At 42.0% G+C, this 27,370-nt stretch overlaps 1 protein-coding gene and 1 non-coding gene across 12 annotated transcripts in view; both read left to right on the top strand.

Moving 5' to 3' along the window:
- CNOT1 (CCR4-NOT transcription complex subunit 1) overlaps positions 1–27,370 on the top strand; it is a 108,152-nt gene that overhangs the window by 67,066 nt on the left and 13,716 nt on the right. For 10 of the 11 annotated variants that reach the window (XM_034788739.1, XM_034788742.1, XM_034788734.1 and 7 more), the window contains 14 exons: positions 551–730; positions 4,960–5,076; positions 5,514–5,624; positions 6,345–6,422; positions 6,732–6,909; positions 8,202–8,332; positions 11,266–11,562; positions 21,915–22,055; positions 22,604–22,708; positions 23,714–23,833; positions 24,445–24,636; positions 26,049–26,191; positions 26,848–26,956; positions 27,048–27,217. In XM_034788739.1, the coding sequence (XP_034644630.1) occupies positions 551–730; positions 4,960–5,076; positions 5,514–5,624; positions 6,345–6,422; positions 6,732–6,909; positions 8,202–8,332; positions 11,266–11,562; positions 21,915–22,055; positions 22,604–22,708; positions 23,714–23,833; positions 24,445–24,636; positions 26,049–26,191; positions 26,848–26,956; positions 27,048–27,217 (2,072 nt within the window). The remainder of the gene's footprint in view (positions 1–550; positions 731–4,959; positions 5,077–5,513; positions 5,625–6,344; positions 6,423–6,731; positions 6,910–8,201; positions 8,333–11,265; positions 11,563–21,914; positions 22,056–22,603; positions 22,709–23,713; positions 23,834–24,444; positions 24,637–26,048; positions 26,192–26,847; positions 26,957–27,047; positions 27,218–27,370) is intronic. The other variant, XM_034788740.1, reaches the window with a different exon arrangement.
- Positions 3,412–3,550, top strand: LOC117886872. Its single transcript, XR_004648076.1, has one exon. It is a non-coding gene; the product is annotated as a small nucleolar RNA SNORA46 (small nucleolar RNA).

The following is a 27,370-nucleotide window of genomic DNA, read 5'->3' as shown; positions in this document are numbered from 1 at the left end:
ACTGTTTGGACAATACTTTGATGGCTGTTTTTGATGTGATCTAGACAAATATTCACACTGCAGAAAATGCAACCACAACTAGTATCTGTTTGATAATCAGAGCTAAGGATTGTATAGTCAGAGATTAAGCTGCTCTCCTCTTCCACTAGAGTTTCTAGGTTAGAGTTTAGGTTCACACGAACAGTAGAAACCTGCTCCGGGACTGCCACACATGGTCTCTTTTCTGTGAACAGACACCTTCAATGTCCAGGGCTGTCCTTCAGTAACTTATACTAAATTAAACTTTCTTTAATGATATGTAATGCAGTAAATATCCAACATTTCACAAAAGATGGGGGTTGCTGCACTCAAGTGCTTGAAACAGATTTAAGTTGATTCATTGGCTAACGTAATCCTTGAATGACCAAAATGGTTCTGGAATCACTCAGTCAAAACAAACACTAAAATATTTAGTAAAATTTATCAGTACTGGTCAAGTCATTCCCCCCCCCCCACCCCCCCAATCTGTTTTCATCCTAATTTCTGTGACTTTGTTTTGTGGTGGAGCCAGGTTGAGGAGCTGAAGGAAACTGTGAAAGAAGAGTTCATGCCTTGGGTTTCACAATATCTTGTGATGAAGAGAGTCAGTATTGAGCCAAATTTTCACAGCCTTTATTCAAATTTCCTTGACACTCTTAAGAATCCAGAGTTTAACAAGATGGTTCTGAATGAAACCTACAGAAATATCAAGGTGAGTAGTATGTTGCTTTTTCTTCTGACACTTAATTGCAGTTTTCAATAATAGACACTGCACTGCTATCCAAATATGGTGTGAAACTTCTAAGTTATCCATAATTTACCAAGTAGACAAACAGGTTTTTATCATAATTTGGGTTGGAAAAGTGCCTTGAGTACTGTAATTGGCCTTTAGATGGTCCTTTCTAAACCTTGTGTAGGTTTGGTATCTACCTGTGCTACTTGCATCTGGAGAATGATACCTACCAGAGCTTTGGAGCAGAGCCCAGAGCTGGAGCGCGGAGCCGCTCCAGAGCAGTAGAGCTGCAGGTTTTTGCCTGGAGCTGAAGCAGAGCTGGAGCACAGCTCCAAAACCCCACTAAAAACTTGTGAAAGATTAGAGGGGAAAATGTTTGCATTTGACAGCATTCCGTATAGGTACTTCTGTGTGTGGGAGGGGGAGTTTTTTATTTCAAACAGTAGCACAGGAAAGATTATTTCTTTAAAAGAAAATGGGGCTATAAAACCAACAGCTTGGGAGACTCCAGGGCAGGTGTAGTGTGTTCAACTGCTGTTTACTTGTTTCTCTATAGACTAGTTAACTGTTTTGATAACATACATACATCCAGCAAAATTTGAAAAATGCTTTCTGAAACATTTGTATTTAATCTTTATATTAAACCGGGTAGACAGTGTCCAAATGGTCATGATTTTAAAATCATAACTTTATAGAAAGGGGAACAATCCCTTAATTTTATTAGTTCATTTAAAGAGTACGTTTTTTGACAGGACTACTAAATACCAAAAAGTATGGTTCAGCAGACCTGGGGTAACTGAGCTTATGTCAGAAAATAGGATATCTATTAACATTTTTTGGCTGCTACTTATCTATTACGTTAGTTACAAACCTGTTTAGTATAACAACGCTTTAGGTTTAGATAACTAGGTTTTGAATCTGACAACTAAGACTTCAGTGTGTAAACTGACTGGCTTGATATCAGTGTGGTACCACTTTTTTCCCCCTCTATCAGTGACTTGTTAATTTTCAACTTCTTATAGTAACAGTCTTGCAGTTGGGATAGACTTTAAATACGTGTGCTTGCAGACTGTAGTGAATGGTCAGATGAAATACTGTATCTATTTGTACCAAGAATCAAAGTTGCAGATAGAGCCTTCTTGACTGCATATCCAAGAAAATGTTGACCAGTTAATAGATGTCTTATAGATGTCATTCATTCTAATAAATTGAAGAAATGAAATTGTCCTGTTAGAACTGACTAGTTCACTATGTAGAATTTGTGAAACAAAACACACTAGTGCCAGAATCCTTTTAAATAAGACATGCAGCGAGTGACATGATGAATCTAGCAAGCTTCTAATAAAATCTATGAATTTGGGGGTTTGGGGAATACCATATGCGTGTACAGTGCCCTACAAAACCATAGGGGTGTCAGTTCTTGATCCTACAGTTTACACCATTGAAGGACTTGTCTAAATGGCCAGAGTTCTGGCTGGTTTAAATTGTGATTAGAAATCAACTCACTTGTACTAGTGAAAAGGTTGTGTGGATGCTCTTGTTTTAAATCAGGCTTATTTTTGATTTAGCTTAAATTGATTGGTATATGTTGAAGCTAAACTTGATAGTCTTAAACAGAAGTAAGAAACCACTGCAAGCCTCTGTGTGGATAAACTGTACCCTTGTAAATTGGTGTAGACAACCCCCTGAATTAAATGGACAAAGCCACGCAGATACACCTCTACCCCGATATAGTTCAACCCGATATAACACACATTCAGATATAACGCGGTAAAGCAGTGCTCCGGGGGGGCGGGGCTGCACACTCCGTTGGGTCAAAGCAAGTTTGATATAACGTGGTTTAACGCAGTAAGATTCTTTTCTTTGGCTCCCGAGGACAGCATTATATCGGAGTAGAGGTGTACATAGTATACTGGCATACTGCTGGATAAACTTAATCTCAAGGCAATCCTGCTTTTAAAAATGTCATCTTCTGCAAAGTGTTTCATTGTTAATCCACAAGTCACATGCCTTAATTTTAAGGGCTTTAAATGATAGTGGCCATTTTTCTCAGAGGATTCTCAAGTGGAAAAAATTGCTTGGAAGGTGAAGGCAGTAGGAAAATACTGAAGGAGCACTTAAAGGCAGCTTGAAGGAAGCATAGTCTGTGTACTGCTTTGGCAACAGAAGTATGAGGGAGAACAAAAGAACGGCCATACAGGGTCAGACCAAAGATCTATCTAGCCCAGTATCCTTTCTTCTGATAGTGGCCAATGTCGGTGCTTCAGAGGGAGTGAACAGAACAGGGAATCAAGTGATCCATTCCCAGCTTCTGGCAAACAGGCTAGGAACACTATCCCTGCCCATCCTGGCCAATAGCCATTGACGGACCGATCCTCCATGAACTTATCTAGTTCCTTTTTGACCCCTGTTAGTCTTGGCCTTCACAGCATCCTCTACCAAGGATTGCCACAGTTTGTGTTGTCTGAAGAAATACTTCCTTTTGTTTTAAACCTGCTATCTATTAATTTCATTTGCTGACCCCTAGTTAGAAGGAAGTTAAAAATGAAAGTGGAAGTGCAGGCATGGGAAGATTAAATCCCAATTTTAACATAAGGAATTTTGTAGAAATGGCAAGGGGAAAATGAAAAACAGGAGTGAATTACCAGTATATATCAATTAGCACTATTTTTAAACCTGTGGATGGGATTTCTCTCCACTATAGGTTACGCTGTAGTGCAAAATAATTCCTTGGCACTCTTCTGAGCACAACTGACCACCTACCATTTGGTTGATGCTACTATAAGCTAAGGAACAGAACTACATGTTTAAAAGGTCTTCAGAGACCAGAACTGACTCGAACTATTTGGGAAACTAACTACTTATGCTTCACTGCTGATGGTTTACATGTCGTTATATGGGAGGAATGCAGTGTTTTTGTAGCTGTTTGGTCCCAGGATATGAGACACACAAGGTGGGTGAAGTAATACCCTTTTTATTGGATAGACTTCTGTTGGTGAGAGACAAGCTTTCGAGGGCTTACACAGGGCTTCTTCACAGCTAGGAAATGTGCTCAGTGTCACAGCTAAATATGAAGTGAAATAAATAGTTAATCATAAGAAGCTAAGGCACATTTCCAGGGGCCATTGAAGGTGGTATTAACAGGCCACTTCACCTTGAATGGTCTCTGGAAATGTTCATTAGCTACTTACACTAAACAATCCTTTCCACCTTGTATTTAGTGGTGACACCTAAGGGCTGGTCTACACTAGGCAGCTTAACTCAACCTAACTGCATTGCATCGACCTAGGTGCCAAAGTGTCTTCACTTAAACTTGTCTCCTCCAACAGAAGTGCCCCTCTATACTGATTTAGTAATACCACTCCCACCGTTGATGTAATTAGGTCAACAGAGTCAATGTAGATACTGCGTTGCTTATGTCCACTTGTTGTTGGCCTCCAGGAGCCGTCCCACAATGCCTCACACTGACACAACAGCTAGAAATCCCTCCTATCTAGCGAGACGGGGTGTGGGTGAGGTGATATCTATTTTCATTAGGCCAACTTCTGTTGGAGACGCGCAGAAGCTTCGAGCTTACAGAAAGCTCTTCAGGCCTGGGAAGAGTACTCGGGCTATGTCTACACTACAAAATTACATTGACTTAACTTATGTCAGCATAGCAACATTACAGTCAAACCACTTGTATGCACACTTGGCTCCTTGTAGTGTAGACATGGCCCGACTACTCTTCCCAGGCCTGAAGAGCTTTCTGTAAGCTCGAAGCTTGTGTGTCTCCAACAGAAGTTGACCTAATAAAAATAGATATCACCTCACTCATACTCCGTCTCACTAGATAGGAGGGATTTCTAGCTGTTGTGTGGAATTCTGGATTGCTGATTTTCAAGATACATAAGTGTGGTAGTCCTGGCATGGAGTTGTACTTTTCTGGATTTTGTCAGTTTACATTTTAAGGCTCCCTGAAGGAGAAGAACTTATTGTAGTTCTCCTTACAGGCTAATAGGGGACTGTTCCTAGAAACTTGACAAACCATAGTTTCAGTGTATTAAAGTCAAAGGACTGTCTCCTTCATGGTTAAAGTGCAGCTAAATACTTCAGTGTTCTAGAACTCAAGACTTTCTAAAGTCAGTGTGTATTAAATGCTTAAATTGGCTTTGGATGTTTATCTCATAGTTTTGTCTAAGTTGTTCTCCTTTTTAATCATCCGTTAGGTGCTACTGACATCAGATAAAGCTGCGGCCAACTTCTCTGACCGTTCCCTTCTGAAGAACCTTGGCCACTGGCTGGGAATGATCACGTTGGCTAAAAATAAACCCATCTTGCACACGGTGAGCTCACATTTAATCTGTCCCAAAAACCTGTTAAGCTTGTGACAGATTTGAAGTCAAGAAATTCAGCTGAACTTTAGCCTGGAACCTCTTACCTTTTGTACAATAAGCTTGCTGAAGTACAACAATCTGATTCTGTGGTTTAAAAGTCTTATGAACGTTTTAATACCTTATTTATCAAAGGTTCCGAAATCCATACTTTTGCGAGATTTAAGTAACTTCGTCCCCATAAATCCACATATTAGGTACATTTTGAAATGTTTACAATTTTGTGTGCAAAGTAATTACGTCCCAGAAAAAGTAGCAGCTCCATAAAATTCTAAGGCTGTTTTGATTCAGCAAATGTCAATGCTATCATGAAACTGTAGCCCTACAAGAAATAGGAGTGTGAATCTTGCCCCACACCCAAGTTTAATTGACACATTTTTGTGTTTTAGGATTTGGATGTGAAATCGTTACTTCTGGAGGCTTATGTTAAGGGGCAACAGGAGTTGCTTTATGTAGTACCATTTGTTGCCAAAGTCTTAGAATCCAGTGTCAGAAGTGTGGTAAGTGAACTCAAATCTGCTAACTGAGACGTAACTATTGAAGTGGCTCTCCAAACTAACTAGCAAATAAATATTGTAATGTAACAAATGTAAACTAACTGGATTTTTTTAAACTATTCATTCATAAATATCTTATGTCAGGTGATTGGGAAGGAAATGCATGGAAACAAGGTGTGTAAAAAGATTGTGACCTGGGGAAAAGGGAAAAGAGATCTTGTAGATGTTGCACTTTTTTGTTCTGGAAGAATGGTTTGGTTGGAATGTGCTTAAACAGCTGTACATTGTTCCTCGGTTTGCCCACAAATGGGAAAGTCCCAGAGCCCAGTTTTCTTCTAAACCTCATTAGCTTTGTGTCCCTTTCTCCTTCCTGGATCAGCTTTTCTGTCTCCCCAGTTCTACTTCTGCAATGGCACTGATCTGGCAAATGAAAACCCCAATGAACTGGCTCCTTCTAATGTTCCAGTTTGGAATTAACTTCTCATTAAATTTTCTTTAATGCTAACCTGAGCTCCCGTCCCCCCCCATACTGCTGGGGTAGGATATTGCTGTACTCTACATAAACACCATTATTGAAAAATGTCATCACTCTTTCACAGCCATACTAACAGCAATTTGCATTTGTGTTTTATGGTTTTAAAGTACACTTGTGCTGAGTTTTAATTTACACCTTTTGGAAAGGAATTGCTTTGTCTGACACACTTCTCTCCAATTCTCTGGTAGGTTTTCAGGCCTCCAAACCCCTGGACAATGGCAATCATGAACGTTTTAGCTGAGCTGCATCAAGAACATGACTTAAAAGTAAGTTGCTTTTAACTTTTTTTCTACACTTACTGAACATTAATGGATTTTCTTGATTGATCAGCTTAGCAAAATGTAATGCAGGAATACTGTTGGACTTCCAAACTTCAGTCCTCAACTCCATTTTTAAAGTATTGCTGAATTTAGATGCCTCATTTAGTCATGGTGCTAACTTTGGTGCTTCTAGACAGTCCCCTTGCAGAATATTGGTCTAATGCCTAGAGTCTTAAGATATGAGAGGTAGAATGGGAAACAGAGGGGTTCCCTTATTAGTGTAACCTAAAATGATCATACTGGAATTTTGTGCAGCTAAATCTGAAATTTGAGATTGAGGTGCTCTGCAAGAACCTTGCACTAGACATCAATGAGCTGAAACCTGGAAACCTCCTGAAAGACAAGGATCGGTTGAAAAATTTGGATGAACAGCTGTCTGCTCCAAAGAAGGATGTAAAACAGCCGGAGGAGCTACCACCAATCACAACAACCAGTAAGTAGTTGAAGTTTCAGCTGTATTGCAAAAATACAATCTGCTGCTTTTGAAGTTAAAGTGAGGCTTGCTAAATTACTTATAGCAGCAGTTTTTAGTGAGAGTTTATATTTGGCGAGAGCCCAGAATTTGGAGAAGGAATTGATTAGAAAGCTTCTAGACATGTTTGCATGTACCAAAAACGGAATCCTTCCTGCATTGTCAGATATCACTTAGAGGACAAATAAGGCTCCCGTATTTGTCATGCTGTTTGCCGGGGGGGGGAAGGATAGCTCAGTGGTTTGAGCATTGGCCTGCTAAACCCAGGGTTGTGAATTCAATCCTTGAGGGGGCCACTTAGGGATCTGGGGCAGAAATCAGTACTTGGTCCTGCTAGTGAAGGCAGGGGGCTGGACTCAATGACCTTTCAAGGTCCCTTCCAGTTCTAGGAGATAGGATATCTCCATTAACTTATAAGAATGGCGCACTCAATTTTTTTACAAGGATATGTTGTTTAGCCTATTTCCCCAATCTGAAGGACCAGTGGACTGCTTTTCATCTGGTCCCTATCCTTTGACCTATCTGACTTGGATGGCCCTACCAGGAGGTAAAACTCCCACTGGTAGAGCGCTTGAGTCATTCACATGTCAAGGTGCAGTCCCCAGCGAAGGATGTACCAAAACTGTCCGTATACTCAGTGTCTGTACACACAGTGGCTTTAAACTAAAAAGCAGGATAGTGAGGATTACTTATTGAGCTGCAGGATTGTTGTTAAACTCCTCGTATGTGTAATAGCATAAGCTACACAGGACTACTTACTTTATCTCACAAAAGAATCTGATGTAGTGGGGCTTGAATGAAAAATGTACAATTACAAAGTCTCAGTGCTTGAACACAGACTGGGACATCAATGAAGTGAGAAGCCTAAACTATTGAAAAAGGCAAGTAATTTAGTCTAAAGAAATGAGTGGAAATGATGCCGTGGACTGTTCTTACATGGAAAACCTGTAAATACTGAATGCTGGGGGGAGGGTGGCAAGATGCACTTGCAGAAAGGCAGCCAAGGATTGCTATAATTGTGCATGACACAGTAAATAATGCTGTCTTTCTACAAACTAAGGTGGAGAGATGGTGTAAGCTGTTACTGGCTTATCACCCTGCTTTTTCAGAAGCTTTGCAATTAAATGGTAAAAATTTTTCAAATGATGTACTCGCCAAGTGTATGAGGCAAACATAGAATTTTAGTTTCTAGTGAATTAGTTTTGCGTAAAGAAGCAACTCTAAAGAATTCTTACAACTTCTGTGTTATACAGCTGCTTCTACAACCCCAGCTACTAACACCACTTGTACAGCATCCGTTCCTCCACAACCTCAGTACAGTTACCATGACATCAACGTCTACTCTCTGGGAGGGCTGGCTCCGCACATTACTCTAAATCCGACTGTAAGTACTAGAGCTCATTGTGGTTTGTTACAGAAAGTTTTTGTAGTCCCAGAATAGACAATGGCCTGCAGGGGCTCACTTTCACCAAAAAGCACTCTTCTGAAATTGAGGAACTAGTTAATGTTGACTGGAGTTAAGCACAATGTATACAGGTGGTCTGCTCTTTCACACAAGTATGTCAGTCCTCCTATATCCTGCCAGAACTGTTTCTGCACTAAGCTACTCCTATGAGTGGTGTCAAATTGCCTTGAAACTTTTGTAGCCTACAGGACTAACGTGTGTGTGTGTGTGTGTGTGTGTGTGTGGAAAATTTTTTTATTTATTGTAATAGGTGTATAGATATATATTTAAAGTAAGTTTGGCTGTAATGCAAGAGACCTACAGGCCATATCCTGTATGTTAAGCTAAAGCAAAGTTAGCATGTCTATATTTAGACCTTTTACTCAGAAAGCAAAGTTGACCTATTGCTTGTTATCTAAATAGATGAGTACCCATGCCTATGTCTGACCCATTATCTAGACCAATAGACAATGGAGAATGGCATAGGGGGGTTTTCAGTGTTGTACCCACAGACTTAACAAGTACGCCACAAGAGACTGATGTGCATACATACCAGTCATCAATACGCACATACATACTAGCCTATGGGGTAAGTGTACCCTAACATTCCTGTAGGTGAGGAATGAAATTTGTGCATAAGAGGAAGGATTTCCAGCATTTGCCCTATAAGAGGTAACCCAGCTCAATAGAGTACTCCAGTTCTCACTCACTTCCTCCACTCTATCTATTCTATCTACCATGACTGCTACTATTAGTAGGCTATACTTGTTCTTCTTAGCCTAGTTCCTTTGAAACTTAAAGTTTAAGCTTGGTTTCCCTAAGTTTTATTCTTTGTTAGGTTTTGGTTTAAGTTAGTAAAGTAAACCCTAGTCAGTTTTGATTGCTCTTAGCATTTTCTAAGCACTGCATCCCTGAATCAAGAATTGAGAAACCTGAACCACAAGGCTGTTCCTGTGTCTCTTGCCACCAGGTACCAAGGAAGGGTGTCGTATGTTAACCAAAGCTTTGTTGCATATAATACTATATTATCATCTGTAGCTTTTGAATAGCAGTAATGCAATGGTAACTTTGTAACTCTGGGTATCTTACCATTTACTTACTATTAATTTTAATAAGTCTTTAAGGCTATATCTCTCAGTGTGAGCTTCCTTTCATACCCCCGCGGGTCCTTTATAAATTCTGTGGAGCCTGATTCAGGACAAGAATTTTTATCTTCTGATCAAACAGATTGGTGAGCTTAAAACCCATAGTAATTAATATTAATACTTATTAATATTGTTAAAATCAAATAAAATTAAAGTAATAAACTAAATTCCCATATTCAAATTAATATTATCAGTACACCCAAATCAGGCTACGCTTTTTAGGCTAGCATCTACTAGAAACCAGAATGAGACCCACCCATCTGTACCTTGTGACTTGAACCAAATTTGAAATGGATTTTGTAGTAAGGGAAGTGCAGTTGGCACCTCCGCATCTACTGGAGTAAGTCTAATCTGTGGTAAAGAGATTCAGTTTTTTACTTCTGAATGCCTGGTTGCTCTTCAGTTCCAGGTAGCAGCAGTAACTAAGAATGCTTTTGTTATTCGCTAGTAGTTACTGTCTAACCTTGCTAATGTAGAAGAGATGACATTTTTATCCACCACCAGGAACGACTATTGCAATAGGCTATATTTTATCCCATCCTTAAAGATCCTTTCAAAACTTCTGCCTCAGTAGAATGCAGTCAATTGGAGTAAACATAATTTACAGAAGTACACAAAGCACAGGTTTGGCTAAATTTTTTTAGGTACAGTTTGAGTTCCTTTAATGTAGAAAGTCAGTATAGTTTAGGATGGATTGATTGCATAAAAACCACGTTACTACTGTTATGACAACTGAGATCAGCTGAGGCTGCTTAGCTGACTCGAACTGCACCCTGCTTCTAGTCAAGAATGAACATGTTGGGGTCTGTGAGCATAGAATTTACTCCATCAGGATGCTAACTTTCACTGATGTGCAGAATCAGTCTCTTCAGCCAAACCTCTGTGGCATGGGTCAAAACTAAAATGTTCTGTGTTGAGTTAGAAGTGATATTTTTCTGTTGTCCACCAAATTTCTGTGGCATTTGGTGAACTAAATAGTTACCTAAACAATTGTCTGTAGGAGTACCTCAATGCTAAGTCTTGAATAGATGCTTTCCCTGTACCTATCTGTGTGCACTAAACGAGAATTTAGAATGCTGGTATTGAATACTTAATTTCATGTAATTTTCATCTGTATGTGAAGCTCTGCTTGAGAGGTTTAGTATTTTAAACTAACTGGTGGTGATGTCATGAATGAGGAGTGGACACCTGAACTTTTTTCAGTTAACCTACGGTAAATTTTGGTTGTTTCACTTCTCTCAATTCCAAGGAGGAAGTTTTTTTTTGTAACATCTTGTTTTAAGATTCCAACTTTATTTTAAATTCCTTCAAGGGATGCCCTTTTGCAAGGTAAAACTGCAGCTTTTGTAGTTTTGCTGCCCTATCTCCTATATACCTTCCAGTTTTTGCCTCTTACCCTTTTTAATTGGCTTTCTGTTCATTTCCAGATTTTTTCGCTAGTTCTTTTTGAAAGGATTACTTCTGTTCTCTTGTAGCCAAAAGCACTCTGCTGCCAGTGCTGTCAAACAAGTATCTGTTGGCTGGCTGAGGAGTGTCTTGTGAGCGAAAAGCTGTAATTCACAGTTAAAGCTGCTAATGTTTCTTGGCAATCCACATTTGATTTTTTTTTTTAAACAGAACTGCGATTTTACTATTTTTAAAAGTAGATGTAGGAGTACTTGTTCTTTGACTTTGGTTTGACCCTTCTGTTGCCTAATCACTTAAAGTTGTTTTAATTTTCCCCTATAGATTCCACTGTTCCAGGCCCACCCCCAGCTAAAGCAGTGTGTGCGTCAAGCTATAGAGCGTGCAGTGCAGGAGCTTGTCCATCCAGTGGTAGACCGGTCCATTAAGATTGCCATGACTACCTGTGAACAGATAGTCAGAAAGGACTTTGCACTGGATTCAGAGGAGTCACGCATGCGTGTAGCGGCACACCACATGATGCGGAACCTGACTGCTGGTATGGCCATGATTACCTGCAGGGAACCTCTGATGATGAGCATTGCTACCAACTTGAAGAACAGTTTTGCTACTGCACTGCGGGTAAGAGGGTGCAACTTCATTGAAGTCAATGCTAATGAGTGGAGTTCCTAATTAATTGCATTGCCATAAACTGAGTACTTGTCTATTGGAGTTACCTGGAATCATGAATATGGGGGTAGAGGATCCCAGGGACAAGAAATCTTTGTATGATTTGGTGTGACAATATGGTTAGCTGAAGCGGAACTAAGTTTGCCTTAAAATAGTAGAGGAGTTGTTAGCCTTCAGTCTTTACAGACCGTTGAGATGCATCTTCTGGTGTCTTTGTATCATACTTCATAGAACCAAAACTTCCTGATTGCCTTCACCTTTCCTGTACTTGGAGTGCATGGGCCTGTTACCTTTAAAATAGAATCCAAAAGCAATGGGAGATCAGCCCTTGGTACTGAAAATTAAATTTCCTGGCAAAATAGACAAGTTTCTTTGTATATGTGTATATATGCTTCAGACCATCTATTCCATTCACTTAATTGTTCCGTTAGCAAGTATAAAATTGAGAGATTATTCTGTACAATTAAACTGCTTGATTTATTGGCTTTTCTAGAGGCTATTGTCAAGTCTTCTAACACGTTATTTTAAAGCTTCCCCTGTGACTTTCCTCCATTGGCTAAACTAATGTAAAGATAATACAATTTTTGTTTTAAACAATTTATGAACTGCCAGCCCTTAACAAATTGTTTAGTAGATCATTATCCAGAAAACTTTCCATACTCACCACCAGCACTCAAGTATATGAACCATTTTGGGTAGATATGAGGGTTGAAGCATCATGGAAGTTCAAGGTATAGCTGTTTTGAGGGGTAAAATTAGGGCTCCAGAAGAAATTGGTTTACATCTTGGTTAAGGGCAAACCCTTCCCCTTTTTTCTATGGCTGAGAGGGGTCATGTTGTAATGGACTGACTCCATTGCATGGTAATGGGCTCAAGGCAAGATTTTGAGGATTGCAGGGAATATGAAAGGGTTAGTAACGCTGACACCCAGCTCTCATCACATTTGACCTCTTGGGTGCAATGATATAGATTGAAGACCAGGATGAGTCACTTGGCTGAGGCTCTTGCCATAGAGAAGAATGATGGTAGCTGGAGGGGGAGCAACAAGCCACACCAGTTCATGTTGCGCCTCTGCTGAGAGAGGATTTCTCCTATTGATAGCATAGCTTCACAACTTAAACAACAAGGAGTCTGGTGGCACCTTAAAGACTAACAGATATATTTGGGCATAAGCTTTCGTGAGTAAAAACCTCACTTCTTCCTCACTTCTTCGGATGAAGAAGAAGTGAGGTTTTTACTCACGAAAGCTTATGCCCAAATATATCTGTTAGTCTTTAAGGTGCCACCAGACTCCTTGTTGTTTTTGTAGATACAGACTAACACGGCTACCCCCTGATACTTCACAACTTAAGATTCTTATTTAGCTGCAAAGATGTTCAAGCAGTAACCTGTCTGCCTGGCAAGGATGAACTGTGTAATCACTTCTTGGGTGCTATAGTTACCCATATCTCTGCCATCCTGATAGACTAATTTACTGTAATGCACTTTCCTTGAGGCTATTTCTTGAGACCTGGAAGCCTAAAGTAGTACCAAATATAACTGCCTTCTTAATGATCAGAGCTTCATGTTGAGAACATTCAAAACCAGTGCTGCCTGTTGGTTTGTAAGTGGTAGTTATGGGGGAGGTGTGTGAGAATTTCTAAATCGTTGCATATAGGGGCCTGGTAATCTCAGACCACTGCTCCATGCAGTAGCTCAGCATTTAAGACCAGAGGTGCTTGAGCCCCTGGTTTAATTTGAGGGAACTGCTGGCACAGCTGCTTGACTCTGGAACTCCCCAATTCATCTGCGAGGGCTGAGGGGCATAGAGTGTAGATCAGACCTTTTGTTGCAGTGGGTGACTGAGGCATTAGTCAATTATTTGTAATTGTCTTGATATGGTTTAAGCACTCAAAGCAATGGATGGAGGCTTCTACCTATCAGAATAATCTGTTAAAATATACTAATTTAGACTACTGCCTTGTATTCTTCCATTTCTGTTCTAACACAGCTTTAGCAGCTGAGATCTCATCAACTGATGGCATTGATGATAAAACACTCAGTGTAACTAGAAAAGCTTAGTGCATATCTACCATTGCAAATTTCTAGTCCTGGCAGCTCATGAAACTGTGAATAGGGTTCTCATTGTAGCACTGTCTTGTTGATGATGCATCCAGGACTGGATAGCAAATTTATAGCTAGTGTACTGTTTGACCTGTTGTCTCCTTCTTTACTTACAGTACTATAATGGATTTTTATTTTGTTCTCTTCAAACGAACAGTGACGACATCTTAGGATCACACTGTCACCAAAATGCAGTCTGAATGTAGATCAAATGTTGATCTAAGATGCTTGATCCTGTAAATCATTTGACGGATTTTTTTGTTTCCATTTCAGCAGTATGTGTAGAAACCCTGTTGCCAGGCCAAGGAGGACTGCGCAATCCTCTTTTAGGGTATTCAGACTAAACCAGGAAAGCGTTTTCAAAAATTTGTTGCTTTAGTTCTCTAACTAAAACAGAGTGAATACCCCTTTTGGCCTGGCATTTGTAGTTCAAAGGAATTTTTTGTCAGTCCATTGCAAACAACATTTTGCTTCATCATAAATTGGCTTGAAGTGGCTCTGTGGAGGTAGGTAGGCATAGCACAGGATGTGTGCTATGCCCCAGCTTTTAAACAGTCCTTTGGAGGAATCCTTTCAGTGTGCCAGATCCCCAAGGGGTCCCATGCTTAAAGGTAAGCCAGATGGCTTCAGCATCTCGAGACAGCCTCTGGGCTCCAGCACTCCTGTTTCACTCCATGAACTCTGTCCAGCAAGTGCAAATAAGACTTCTGTTCCTAGACTTCTTTGCCTTCTTCAGGGATTAGTGCACCTCAGCAAGTATTTGTAGTGATACCAGGCAGCCTTTTCAAAACAGTAGGGTTTATTAGTCAACTGGAACACAGCATTGGGAACGTTCTCAAGATAGCCTAAAGTAAAGGTGAAGACAATTCTGATTGGCCAACATCAGGGTTGTACCCAGCCAAGCTACTGAAGAATCCATTTTGGCTCTCTCCCCCTCTTGGCCTCTTTGACAGTCCTGGGTGAGATCCCTGTGTCTCTCAAAAAGCTGTTGCTTCTCCTAGCCTCTGGTCAGCTCTCGATCCATTGTCTTGGTCCTCTTGCAGGACCCCTGCTCAATTTACATGTTCTGCCTGCCACAGTTTCCTACTGTTAGGTATCAGTTGTCCAGTTCTTGGGGCTCCCCGGTCTTTCTAGATTCTCCACTATTATGGGCATTTTCAGCCAGTCCTTCACCCATTTATACCTCTAGAGTCACATGACCTAAACACCACTTAACTCCTGCTTTACTCCAGGAGCAGCATTTTAACCCTTCTACTCTCACTAGGTAGCAATCCGTAGTCAAATAAATCACCTGCCATACATATCATTCATAAAAATATTACAGAAAATTCCCACTTCATCACAGAGGGAGTGAGAGCTTCTGTGCTTTGATTTCAGACAAGATGCATTGTTAAAGGTAGAGAAACTTCACACAAAGGGTTGTGACGGGCTGTTGTCTTGTACAGCACCAGGCAGTGTCAGTCAGCTTTTAAATGTATAGCAAAATCTCCCGTGACAGCAAGTGGTCCTTGTGATTCTTCAAGTGCTGGTCCCTATGGGCATTTGCTGTGGGTTCACATGAGTTCTGGTCATCTGAGACCAGAAGATTCTTCAGTGCAGTGTCTGTTGGTCACTGCCACTATACCTTCCATGCTCTGAATTGAGGGCATGAGGGGTGGCATGGATTGACCGCCTCTCTAGTTCCTTTCTACCACTTTGAGTCTGCGACTGAACCCTTCTGTGACTGCTGCCTTCTCAGCATTGAACTGGCCCTGTAAATAATCTTTGTAAGTAGCTTATCTTAGATATTTAGCTTAGTAAGCCTAGTTGGATAATTCAGGGCGGTCCCCCAGTGCCTACTTTTCCAGGCATTAAGGATAGCCAAGATTCCAGGCTTCCGGCCCTGCGTGGCTTTTTTTTCCAGGTCTTCCCAGTTAGTGACCCACTCGAGAGCTGCCTGTGCTGCATCAGGGGATTGCACCTTCCTTCAAAGTGTGACTGCCATTACTTCCCCCTCATACTAGGCATTCTCAGTAGTTGAGGCTCGTACACAATTAAAGGAACGCTCCATGAGGTCCCAATGTGATCCTGGATCCTCCTCCTCCCTATCTTGTCAACCTGAGCCTCTGGGTAGTGCCATTCTGGTACCAGCGTGCTCTAGCTCAGAATCCTCTCCCTCTTGGCCCCAAGTGAGATGCTGTGCCCAGGGCTGGGCGCACCAAGAGCTCATGGGGAACAGCACCACTGCTGTTGGGAAGCGCTACTGCTCCAAAACTCTCTGAAAGGACAGGACTGAGCCCTGCACCACACATGGATAGAGGGAGTGTTCATCCTCGGAACACACCATAAGAAAATTGCTGTGCCAAAACTCGCACCAGTGGATCCACCTGTACCCAAGACTCTCTCCAGCTCTCCTTCTGTTAGGCCAGTGGTTCTCAAACTCTTGTATTGGTGACTCCTTTCACACAGCAAGCCTGAGTGCGCCCCCCCCCCCCCCCGGCCAATAAAACCACCTTTTTAATATTTAACATTATTATAAATGCTGGAGGTGAAGCGGGGCTTGGGGTGGAGCTTGGCAGCTCGCGATCACCCATGTAATAACCTCGCGACCTCCTGAGGGGTCCTGACCCCCAGTTTGAGACCCACTGTATTAGGCCTTAATATGCTCTTCCCGAGGACCTGGCAATTTTACACTGATCCCGAGTTGCTGATCCTTTCAGACCAGATAGTATCGAGGGACATCCCTAAATCATTAGCACATCATTTGCCAGTCCCAAGCCCCAGCCATGCTGTGGGCACTTGGACGCTGTCAGTGCACTATTAGCTGATTACTCTGGCAGTTTGGGTGGTTGCAAGATGCACACAGTACCTCTGGCTCCGCCAATAGTTGGATAATAGTAGTCTCCTATTTCTCAGATGAGCACAAAGGGATACCAGTGATTCCCCTGGGTGCTTGGAGTCCAGACATCAGCCTAGACAGAGCTTCCAGAGGGTCCTAGCTGCCTTCACCCCCTCGTGATCTGCAATGTTGGGCTAGTGACCAGTAGTACCCTCCTTGGGAACTGATCTGTATCCTTATGATTCCACCATTTGGGCTCCTTAGGTCCGGACTTTTGAGTCCCTGTCTGAGGGCACTGGGACGTGATCTTTGACACTGGTGCCCAGAGAGGAGCCTTAGTCCTCCCCAGATTGTTTTGTTGAGCAGGAACAGCCAGTACAGCTGGACCTGTCGGCAGCACTTTCTTCCTCTCCAGATGAGGTGGTGGCATTGGCCTCTCCCTCGCAACTGGATGATCATAGGCAGTATCAGGACCTATTGCGGAGGATCACAGACTCTCCAGAACCCACTAGAAAAGGTTCAAGATCTTACTTGTAAACTCCTGGATAGTCTCCAGACTGCAGCTCCTTCCGAATTGGCACTCCCTACAAATGAGGCCTGATTGGAACCCACTAAGATGTGTTGGCACATACCAGCTAACTGTGCCTCAACCTCATTTTGTTCTTTCCAAGGGGGCGGGATATTTGTTTTCCTACCCTACCCAAGCTCCAGGCAGTCAGGGAGCAAACAGGATGCACTAGCATAGGTCCACCCCTTTGGACAAAGATGCAAGGAGACTGGATCTCTTTGGCAAAAGAACTCTTCATCAGACAGCTTACTGTTCTGCATAGCAAATGTTCAGACATTAATGTCCAAATAAAATATTAATTACAATAAACTATCAGAATTAGCTTGCTAATAAGCTAACACAGAAATGTAGGCCCCAGTTCTAGGCCATCCTGGACAAAGGGAGATTAGTTGCCAGATCATCTCTCCGGGCATCACCCGATGCAGTGGACTTGGCTTTCTACCCAATGGTCACCAGTGGTTGAGGCAAGCTTCTTGGTTGCAGTTCTCAGAATTCCCAAGGCGATCCGAGGAATAGTAGAGGATCTCCCCTTCAAGGGTAACAACCTATTTAGTGGGAAGACAGATGAGTAGCTTCACTCCCTCAAGGACTCACGCCATCCTCTGCTCTTCGAGGATATATATCCCGGCACTCCATAGGAAATGTTGCGGGCTGTCTTCTCATCAGTACCACCCAGCCCTATAGCCTGTGAGCCCCCTAGGAAGCACTAGAGGATATAGCAGAACAAAAGCTACAACCACTGCCTTCCCCTCTTCAGTCTCACCTGCCTCCCAGGAAGGCAGTTACCACTACCCCCTTAGATGGCTTCCTGACACATTTCTCCTAATGTGGCAGCATATCGCATTAGACAGATTACTGTTAGATGTTATATCAACTGGCTACCTGATAGAATTCCTTGCTGCCCCTTCTCCAAACCTCCCTCCCCATCTCTCTTCAAGGACACCCTCTCATGAGAGCATTCTCCGACAAGTGGACTCCCTAATCCAGTTAGAGGCAGGAGAGCCTGTACCACCCCCACATAGGGGGAAGAGCTTTTATTTCAAACATTTCCTCATCCCTAAAAAGCAGGGGGGCTGGGGAGCCATCCTGGACCTTGCAGCTAAATTCTTCTTTCATCATTCAAAATTTAGGATGACTACACTGGCCACTGTAATCCCCTCCCTGAGCAAAGGCATTTGGTATGTGCCTCTTGATCTGAAGGATGCCTATATTCAGGTAGACCTTCACCCTGCACACAAGAACTTCCTGTGCTTTAGTGGGCTTAGAGCACTTTCAACAGCGTGCCCATTCAGCCTCTTGATAGCCCTAAGGGTTTTTATGAAGGTACTGTCCATGGTAGCAGTGGATATGTGCTGACAAGGCAGCCTAATATTTCCCTACCTAAGTGATTGGCTGCTCATGGGACAGTCATATGAGAAAGCACAAGTGCCAGTTGCCTCCTTACTCAGCCTCTTTCCTTCCTTGGGATTTCAGGTAAATCCAGAAAAGTCTCCTTTAATCCCTGCACAAGTTATAGAATTTGTAAGAGCAATCCTGAATGTCCAAGCAGCCAAAGCTTGCTTACCTTGGGACAGAGGCCCAACTTTGGCTCAGCCCCCAGATGACGGTCCAATTCTACCTGGTCCTGGTATGCTATATGGCCTCATGCACCTACATGACCCCCTTTGCAAGGCTTCACTTATGGTGTCATCAGGCATGGTTGCAGACAGTCCACGCTTCGAGCAGGGTGTCCCTGGACAAATGAGTCTTGCTTCCGCCAAGCATCTGGCTATCACTCACCTGATCGGAAATGAAGGGCAGTGTCTGTGTAGGGGTTCACTTTGTTCTAACATCACTCATTACAGATGTCTCCCTGATGAGCTAGGGAACACACAGGATGACCAAACTGATCAGGGTCTCCAAACTCTGCGATAGTCCCGATTACATATCAGTCTTCTCAAGCTTCAGGCAATGCATAAAGTGTGCAAGATATTCCTACCCTTCATATGGTCCATGTGTGTCCAGATCAGGTGGAACAACATGACTGTTTTTATATAATAAACAAAGGGGAGTGAATTCTGCCCCACTCTGCCAGGAGGCAATCAAGCTCTGGAACTGTTGCATCACGAGTGGGAGCTGCACTCTTCAGGAGTGTTGTATAATTTTCAGCAGTAGGGATTCCCATCCTGGGACCTCTTTGCAACCCAAAGAAATACTTATGCAACCTATTGCTCTCAAGCTGCCCAGGGGCACAATTCCAGAGGGGATGCCTTCCTGGTACAGTGGTTGGACTCAGGAAAATCAGGCAGGAAAAGGCAACAATAATCTTGGTGGTGGCCAAGCCAGTTCTAGTTCACTACTGTCCTACAGATGACCTCTTGCCCATACATGCACCTAGTGCCTCAGAACAGAAACATCCATCTCAGCCCAGCCTCTGTCCATCTAGTAGTCTGGTTTTTGTACGTACAACAAATTTTTAGAGAGCATGTTCACAAGTACAGTCCATCCTCCGTGACAGCAGGAAACGCTCAACAAGGAAGGGCTATGCCGCCATGTGGAATGATTTTTCCATTTGGTATCAGCAGCCTCACTTATCTCCTGTGAGGAGTCTGCGGTGCCTCTTATCCTGGTGTATCTTCTCTCCTTGAAGGCATTGGCTGTCCATTAGTCCATTATTTAGCAGCTATTAATGCCTTTCCTGCTTCAGTGGACTACTGCTTGGTTTTCATTATCCCACAACTGTGAAATTCCTGAAAGACATTAGAACATTCTCCCCAGTATTAAAACCTGGTGCTGTTGGCACATATTGAATCTTCAGTTTGAACCCCTTCTCAGAGATTTGCAGGGCAGCATCTTGGGGCTCCATTCACACTTTTAGTAAGCATTTTTGTCCTAGTGCAAGCTTCTTCCAAGGATGCTTCCTTTGTTTCAGCATTCCCACAATTGTGGTGTGGGAAATTTTCCTCAAACCCTCCTCTGTGAGCACTGTTTGGGAGTTCACCCACAGTGCCGGCCCAGCATGTGAAGGAAGGAAGGTTACTGCTCTTATTGTAATCGTAGTTCTTAAAGATGTGTGGTCCCTGTGGGTATTCACATCCCATCCTCCTTTTCCCTCTGCTCAGATTCTCACTTGATTCATGCTAGAGTAGGAACTGGAGAGGCAGTTGGTCTGCACCACCCTTTAAACCCTCGGTTCAGAGCTTGAGGTGTAGGGCATAGGTGCGGGCCAACTGAATACTCTTCCGGTCTTAAATGCATAGAGCGTATGCCCGTGTACAGTGTGTCCCATGGGGACCACACATCTTGAAGATCTCCAGTTACTATAAGGTAAGTGATCTTCCTTTTTTTGACCGTCTAGCCTTCTTAAAGGTGAGATCATCAACTTCTGTAGACTTGAGTCATAGAAAATTGGATATGATGCAAACATCCACCTTGAGTTTCATGCTTAAAATAGATGCATTGGATTTTTGCCTGCAGATGCTGACAACTCCCTTTTTGGGAGACTAACTACGTCAATCATGGCTAAAGCTATGATTATCAAAATAACATGAGCTGGAAAAAAGGATTAATAATCTCAGAATTTGTGGCAGTTTCCCAAAGAGTCAGAAGCAGGTAAATCTCTGTGTTTACATGGTTTTCTGAATTAAGGGACAGCCAAGGATTATTTCAGTTTTGCAGAGGCTTACTGCTTATGCGACACTTTTGTACTATCCTTGTTTGTAGAAATCTAAAAACAGCAGGGATTTCTCTACCCTTGAAGCTACAGGGTATTAAAGTAGAATTTTCCTGGATTACAAACTAGCGTTACTGTAAAGTTACGCTGTTAAAAAGATAATGCTGCAGAGAAAAAGGTACTGCAGAAGGTGAACCTTAAATCAGTTGTTAAATCCAGCTTGTGTCCCTAGAATGGGTTAATACCAATTTTAATATCTACAAGAGGCAATCTGGTTTTCAGAAAATGGTAAAAAAGGAGTAGTCTCTGATTGGGGGAGGGAAGACTAATGGTTCTGATAGCTTTGACATCTTGTGTGTGCTCCTAAAACACTGTTTCAAAATGTCTGGATTCATAATGCCTTTTCCTGTCTTCCTTGTCTGTCTGAATGTAGCATAGATTGTGCTGTTGCTGCACACTTCCCTTTGTAAATGCTAAGAGAAAAATACTGGCATTCTAGTTAAGGCTATATTGTATACGAAAATTTGACTGAACCATATTGACATGGCTTTCTGAGGTACTGGGCATCCACATCCTATTACTGCCAAGCAAGTTCTGTACCCCTGAAAATAGGTCTGTTTGACCTGTAGTTCCCATCAGGACTCATTTCCTAAAGTAGAGCAGTGGTCACATAGTCTTTCTGGAGATGGAAGCCGTTGACAGATTTACTTGGAAGACGTTTTTAGGGTCAGTGTTTACATGCCATTGGAATAAATAGAGCAACTTACTCTGCTAGCTGCAGATGACTTTTCTTAGTTTGTGTGGGCCATAGACTGTTTAACATGAAGCTTGTTTTCTCCTGCATAGGAACCGACTGCTCTGTCAGCCTAGTACTGATGGGCTTTCTTCCTTAATTCCGCACACTGGAGGTACAGGAGATCCCTCTTGATTTTATTTCTTGATCAAGTTGCTTGTTAGCTCCCCTACCTGCATGGTTTACTGAAAGTTTTGATATCAAATATAAAACATAAAGCATTTAACTTCATGCAAAGTGACTCGTGTTCATGAGAACATCCCTGTTTGATACTGGCATTATGTATAGTCAGTGGCTCAGATTTCAAGATTAACTGATGCATTTTACAGTGGAAACTTACAGCCTTCATTAATATACTGTTTTTTAATAGGCAGCATCCCCACAGCAGAGGGAGATGATGGAGCAGGCAGCTGCACAGTTAGCTCAGGATAACTGTGAATTAGCGTGTTGCTTCATTCAGAAGACAGCTGTGGAAAAGGCAGGCCCTGAAATGGACAAGAGGCTGGCAACTGTAAGTATAGAAGTGTCTATCCCTAGCCTCCCTCTGTCAGAGGGTGGAGATGGATGGCAGGAGAGAGATCACTTGATCATTGCCTGTTAGGTTCACTCCCTCAGGGGCTCCTGGCATTGGCCACTGTCAGCAGAGAGTATACTGGGCTAGATGTACCTTTGGTCTGACCCGGTACGGCCTTTATGTTCTTAGCACAGGGATAGGCAACGTGTGGCACGAAGGCTATGATTTTCAGTGGCAGTTACACTGCCAGGGTCCTGGCCACTGGTCTGGGGGGCTCTGCATTTTAATGTAATTTTAAATGAAGCTTCTTAAACATTTTAAAACCCTTATTTACTTTACATACAACAATAGTTTAGTTCTATATTATAGACTTAGAAAGAGACCTTCTAAAAATGTTTAAATGTATTACAGGCATATGAAACCTTAAATTAGAGTGAATAAATGTAGACTCGGCACACCACTTCTGAAAGGTTGCCGACCCCTGTTCTAGAGGCTTCACATAAACAGTACCTAGCAACAACTTCTCTCTATTATTGCTTTTGCAGGAATTTGAGCTCAGAAAGCATGCTAGGCAAGAGGGTCGTCGGTACTGTGATCCTGTTGTATTAACTTACCAGGCTGAACGGATGCCAGAGCAGATCAGATTGAAGGTGAGAACAGACTTGCTGAATTTTAATTTTTGGTGATGTTGTTTTCTCCCTCTCTTCCTAATCTTAAAACTGCAGGAGGAGGTGGCAACGCTTAGCAGATGAGTATTTCTTTGGCCTTGGTCTCATGGCTAATAATCCAGCTGCTTAGTATCTGAAACATATACAACTTTGCTTGTGAAATAAACTATTCAATTCTCCTCTTCCCTTCCTCTCAACTCTGAGGATATTGTATGTTCCTTCTAGAGCTTGTCTACAGTACTCCTTCAGTGGTGGTGGAGGAGGGTCACTGGAGTGTCTTCCATCTTTCTAATCTATTTTTGCTTCTCATCACCTTCTAAGGTGACATCTGCTTCACTAAAGCTGCAGACAATTTTCAGTGGCAGAAAGAAATCGATAGGCTGCATACTTAAGTGCAGCAACATAGATGGGGATTTTCCTGCTTTGCAGTTAAGTAGGGTGTGGGGAGTATAGGATTCCCGCCAACCCTGCACTGAACTTATACCCGCACGTGTACAGCTTTGAGTTTATGCTCTATAGGTCAGTGGCTCTCAACCTTCCTGACTACTGTAGCCCTTTCAGGAGTCTGATTTGTCTTGCATACCCCAAGTTTCACCTCAGTTAAAAACTACTTGTTCACAAAATCAGACATAAAAATAGTGGCACAGCACACTAGCTGAAAAATTGCTTATTCTCATTTTTACCATACAATTATAAATCAATTGGAATATAAATATTGTACTTATTTCAGTATAAAGAGCAGTATAAAATTAGTTTGTACTGATTTCACTAGTCCTTTTTATGTAGCCTGTTGTAAATCTAGGCAAATACCTAGATGAGTTGATGTACCCCCCCAGAAGACTTGTGTACCCCCAGGGGTATGCATACTCTTGGTTGAGAACTATTGCTATAGGTCACTTATTAGAACTAGTTGCACAACTTGCCCTTTAGTTTTTTCTTCAGTGTCCGTGCCAAATAAAGGACGTGCCACTTTTTTTCATTATAAAGGTTGGTGGTGTGGACCCAAAACAGCTGGCTGTTTATGAAGAGTTTGCACGCAATGTCCCCGGCTTCTTGCCTACCAATGATTTAACCCAGCCCACAGGATTCTTGGCTCAGCCTATGAAGGTACAGATTTCTGTAACACTGTGTGTTGGCTTGAAAATATCAAAGCCATTTTGATGAACCTTGCAGAGTTTCACATAGAATACCAGTGGGTAATCAGGCTTTAATGGCACTCAGAAAACTCTTTTTTTGAGGAATGTCGGTGGCCTCTACAGCCAGATTGAAGGAAACTTAACACCATCCTCACATCATGTATATTTTTGTGTTGAATTCTGAAGTGCTACTTATTCATGGATCTGAGAGGACTAGATATGTAACTTTTGAGAATGAAATGGATAACAATGCTGGTATTTCTGGGAGCTTGTTAATGGACCAACTTGTAACTAAAGTGGGATATTTGGATGGCCTCTGCCAGTTACACAACTTAGATTGCTACCAATATCTGACTGTACATTCAAGTAAAATATCACTAATCAAGCATTGGCATTTGAGTTAAGTCTTCTTTACGATGCATCTTTCTGGTGCCAGAGGTTCTACTGCAGTCAAAAGATTAACTGGTATTTAATGAATTCTACATACTTGTTTTACTCTTTAACACCCCTCCCCCCACACACAATAATTTATAATTAATCCTTGCCAAGTCTTACTAAACACATACACTTTTTTTAAAACAGCAAGCTTGGGCTACAGATGATGTAGCACAGATCTATGATAAATGTATGACAGAACTGGAACAACACCTACAATCCATACCACATACCCTGGCCATGAACCCACAAGCTCAAGCCTTACGCAGCCTGTTGGAGGCTGTAGTAGTGGCTCGTAACTCCCGTGATGCCATAGCCGCGCTTGGACTGCTCCAGAAGGTTAGTGTCAAGTTCTGTGTCAGCTCATATGCAGTTCAGTTTGCTTTTACTACTCCTTTTGCCAGTAGATTGCCTATTACCTGGCAGATGCATAGTTGGAATTGAACAAATATTGTGGGGAACTACTCAGTGAATTGTATTGAAGGACCACTACTGCCTTTTTCAGATGTTAAGAAATGAAAGAAGCAAAAACAGATTACACACAAGATGCAGACACTTGGCATCATGCACTCTAGGATGCCAAACTTAGGCAAGTCACCAAGGGGAACAAATTCCAACACTATAGAGGTTCCTCACTGAGACCCTGTAGCTGGGAGAATTAAGTCTGTGGAACATAGTTAAGTGCAAGAGCATCCCAGTTGATCTTTAAGTGCAAGAGCCAGTCTCTTAATGTGCTTCCAGATCAACTTGGATTCCTTTAAATAGGCTCATCAGTACTTTTGAGTTGCACCTGGAAGTAGACAGAACTAATAGTGCTGAGCACAGGGGCTATACTGCACTAATTGAAACATCAAGGGTAACACGAAAAGTAGAGCATATTACAATACGCTTAACCTAGGGTCTGAGCATGGTATGTATGGCTTTATAGTGATGAGTGTCTAGAGATGACAAATGCAGAAGAATCTTGCAAGCTCTGTGAGGAAACTAGTATTAAGACACTCAAGTGCCACTGCTCTCTTACAATACAGGAACAATGATAGAGCCAAAAGTGCTAAAAGCTGAAAACCAGTTGTGAAAATAGTTTTACATCCTCAGTAGACGGTGTGGACACCCTCTACTGGTTTTGTCTTGACTAGGTCTTGGCAGGAGCCTAGACTGCACCTTGGTCAGCTAAATTGATCTATAAGCTGATTGCCCTCCTAGTGTAATGCAGGGTAAGTTCTTCTTTTAGTCATGTGTTAAGCCTCACCTGAACTGGCCACTTCTACTAATGTAGATTGTCTGTCTGAATGCTTGCTTCTATCAACAGGGGTATCTTCTCACCCAGTTTATTTTCATCATCCACGTTCTTATCTGAGCCAGACATAGAATTAGACTCTAGAACCTGAGTTTGATGAAAAGACATTGGTTTATTGATGTTGCAGCCCAAAGAATTGCACATTTTTTCTTGCTGTTTAGTGTTTATATAAAATCACTAAGATGTGGTAGAGACCTGCAGAATTCTTTGTTAAAACCTTTGTGGAGCGCGAGCAGTTACCTAGATGCCCTCTCTTGTAAACTTATACAAGACCTTTCTGGATATTATGGCATTATGAGCTGAGATCACAGGTTTTTGGATAATATTGCAGCTGCCACATTTTAAGGTTAATAACTGCTTTTGGAGAAAAGTACTTAAAGTTCATTGATTTTTCAGGAGGCAGTAGTGGAGGACTGGGTTTTCCATATGTGCTGACCAGTTGCTTCTCTTCTAGGCTGTTGAGGGCTTACTGGATGCCACCAGTGGTGCAGATGCTGACCTCCTGCTCCGCTACCGTGAGTGTCACCTACTTGTACTGAAAGCTCTGCAGGATGGCCGTGCCTATGGGTCTCCATGGTGTAACAAGCAGATCACCAGGTCAGTAATGGGAGGAAGAGAATGCTTGTTTGAATACCTCATACCTTGTCCTCTAGTCTTGTTGAGTTACCATTTGTGATTCCAGAACACTTGTGTGTAAAATGGTATAACTGTACAAAAGACTAACTCCTACATAATTTTTCACTTCCAATTTGTCTTGTATATGATGAACTAAAACTAGGTGACTAAGTATTGCTCCTTTGCCCTAGAGTTTGATAGAAAGCTACTTTTAATAAGATTTAAACATACCTCAGGCATGACAGTTTTTTGTCACTTTTTTTTAAATAGAGCATTTAGTTTGAATAAGTCTCTCCTGCATGTTGTGTTGATTCTACTAGAGACTGATTCCAGGAGTGCTTGGTAGGTAGACGTGCCACTTTCCATGCTTTGGAAATAGAGCTTCATCGATTCAGTGTAAAAAGCCTTTAAAAAGGACTGACCAGAGCTAAGATTTGGTGAAGCTTTAGACTGCTCTGGTGTGCAGCTGACTAATCTTAAGATCAAACACTGACTTGGTGAACCCTGTAGAGGATATCTGTTAGAGCTGAACAATAAATGAATGTCTCAAGTCTATAGCCTTCTTGAGGCATCACATTTTTCTGACAAGTCCAGCTAGGCTAAACAAGCACATATAAAAAGGCGTCTAATTTTTCTAGATGCTTGATTGAATGCCGGGATGAGTATAAGTACAATGTAGAAGCTGTGGAGCTGCTAATCCGCAATCACCTTGTTACCATGCAGCAGTACGATCTTCACTTGGCACAGGTGAGAGTTTACCTTTTGAATATACTTCATGTAATCAGTTCATTAAAGGGTTTATACTTCATATTCTTGACTACATTTTCCATCTTGGCAGTCAATGGAGAATGGCTTGAACTACATGGCAGTGGCATTTGCCATGCAGTTGGTGAGGATCTTGTTGGTGGATGAGAGGAGTGTAGCCCACGTAACAGAGGCAGATCTGTTCCACACCATTGAGACTCTGATGAGGATTAATGCTCACTCCAGAGGGAATGCTCCAGAAGGGTGAGACTGAAATACTGGTCTAAGGTGCTCAATAGTGATCTGATTTAAAATGGCTTAAAACTGTATTCTTTTTGCATATTCTGACTTAAATTTCCTGTCAGACACATTTCTGCACTAGATTCATCTAGTTCTGTCTTGATATCAATGATGTAG

The sequence above is a fragment of the Trachemys scripta genome, chromosome 13 (genome assembly GCF_013100865.1).
Source record: "Trachemys scripta elegans isolate TJP31775 chromosome 13, CAS_Tse_1.0, whole genome shotgun sequence".
Taxonomy (NCBI): Eukaryota; Metazoa; Chordata; order Testudines; family Emydidae; genus Trachemys; species Trachemys scripta.
Note: the sequence above shows the minus strand (reverse complement) of the source record. Positions and strands in the feature narration are given on the sequence as shown.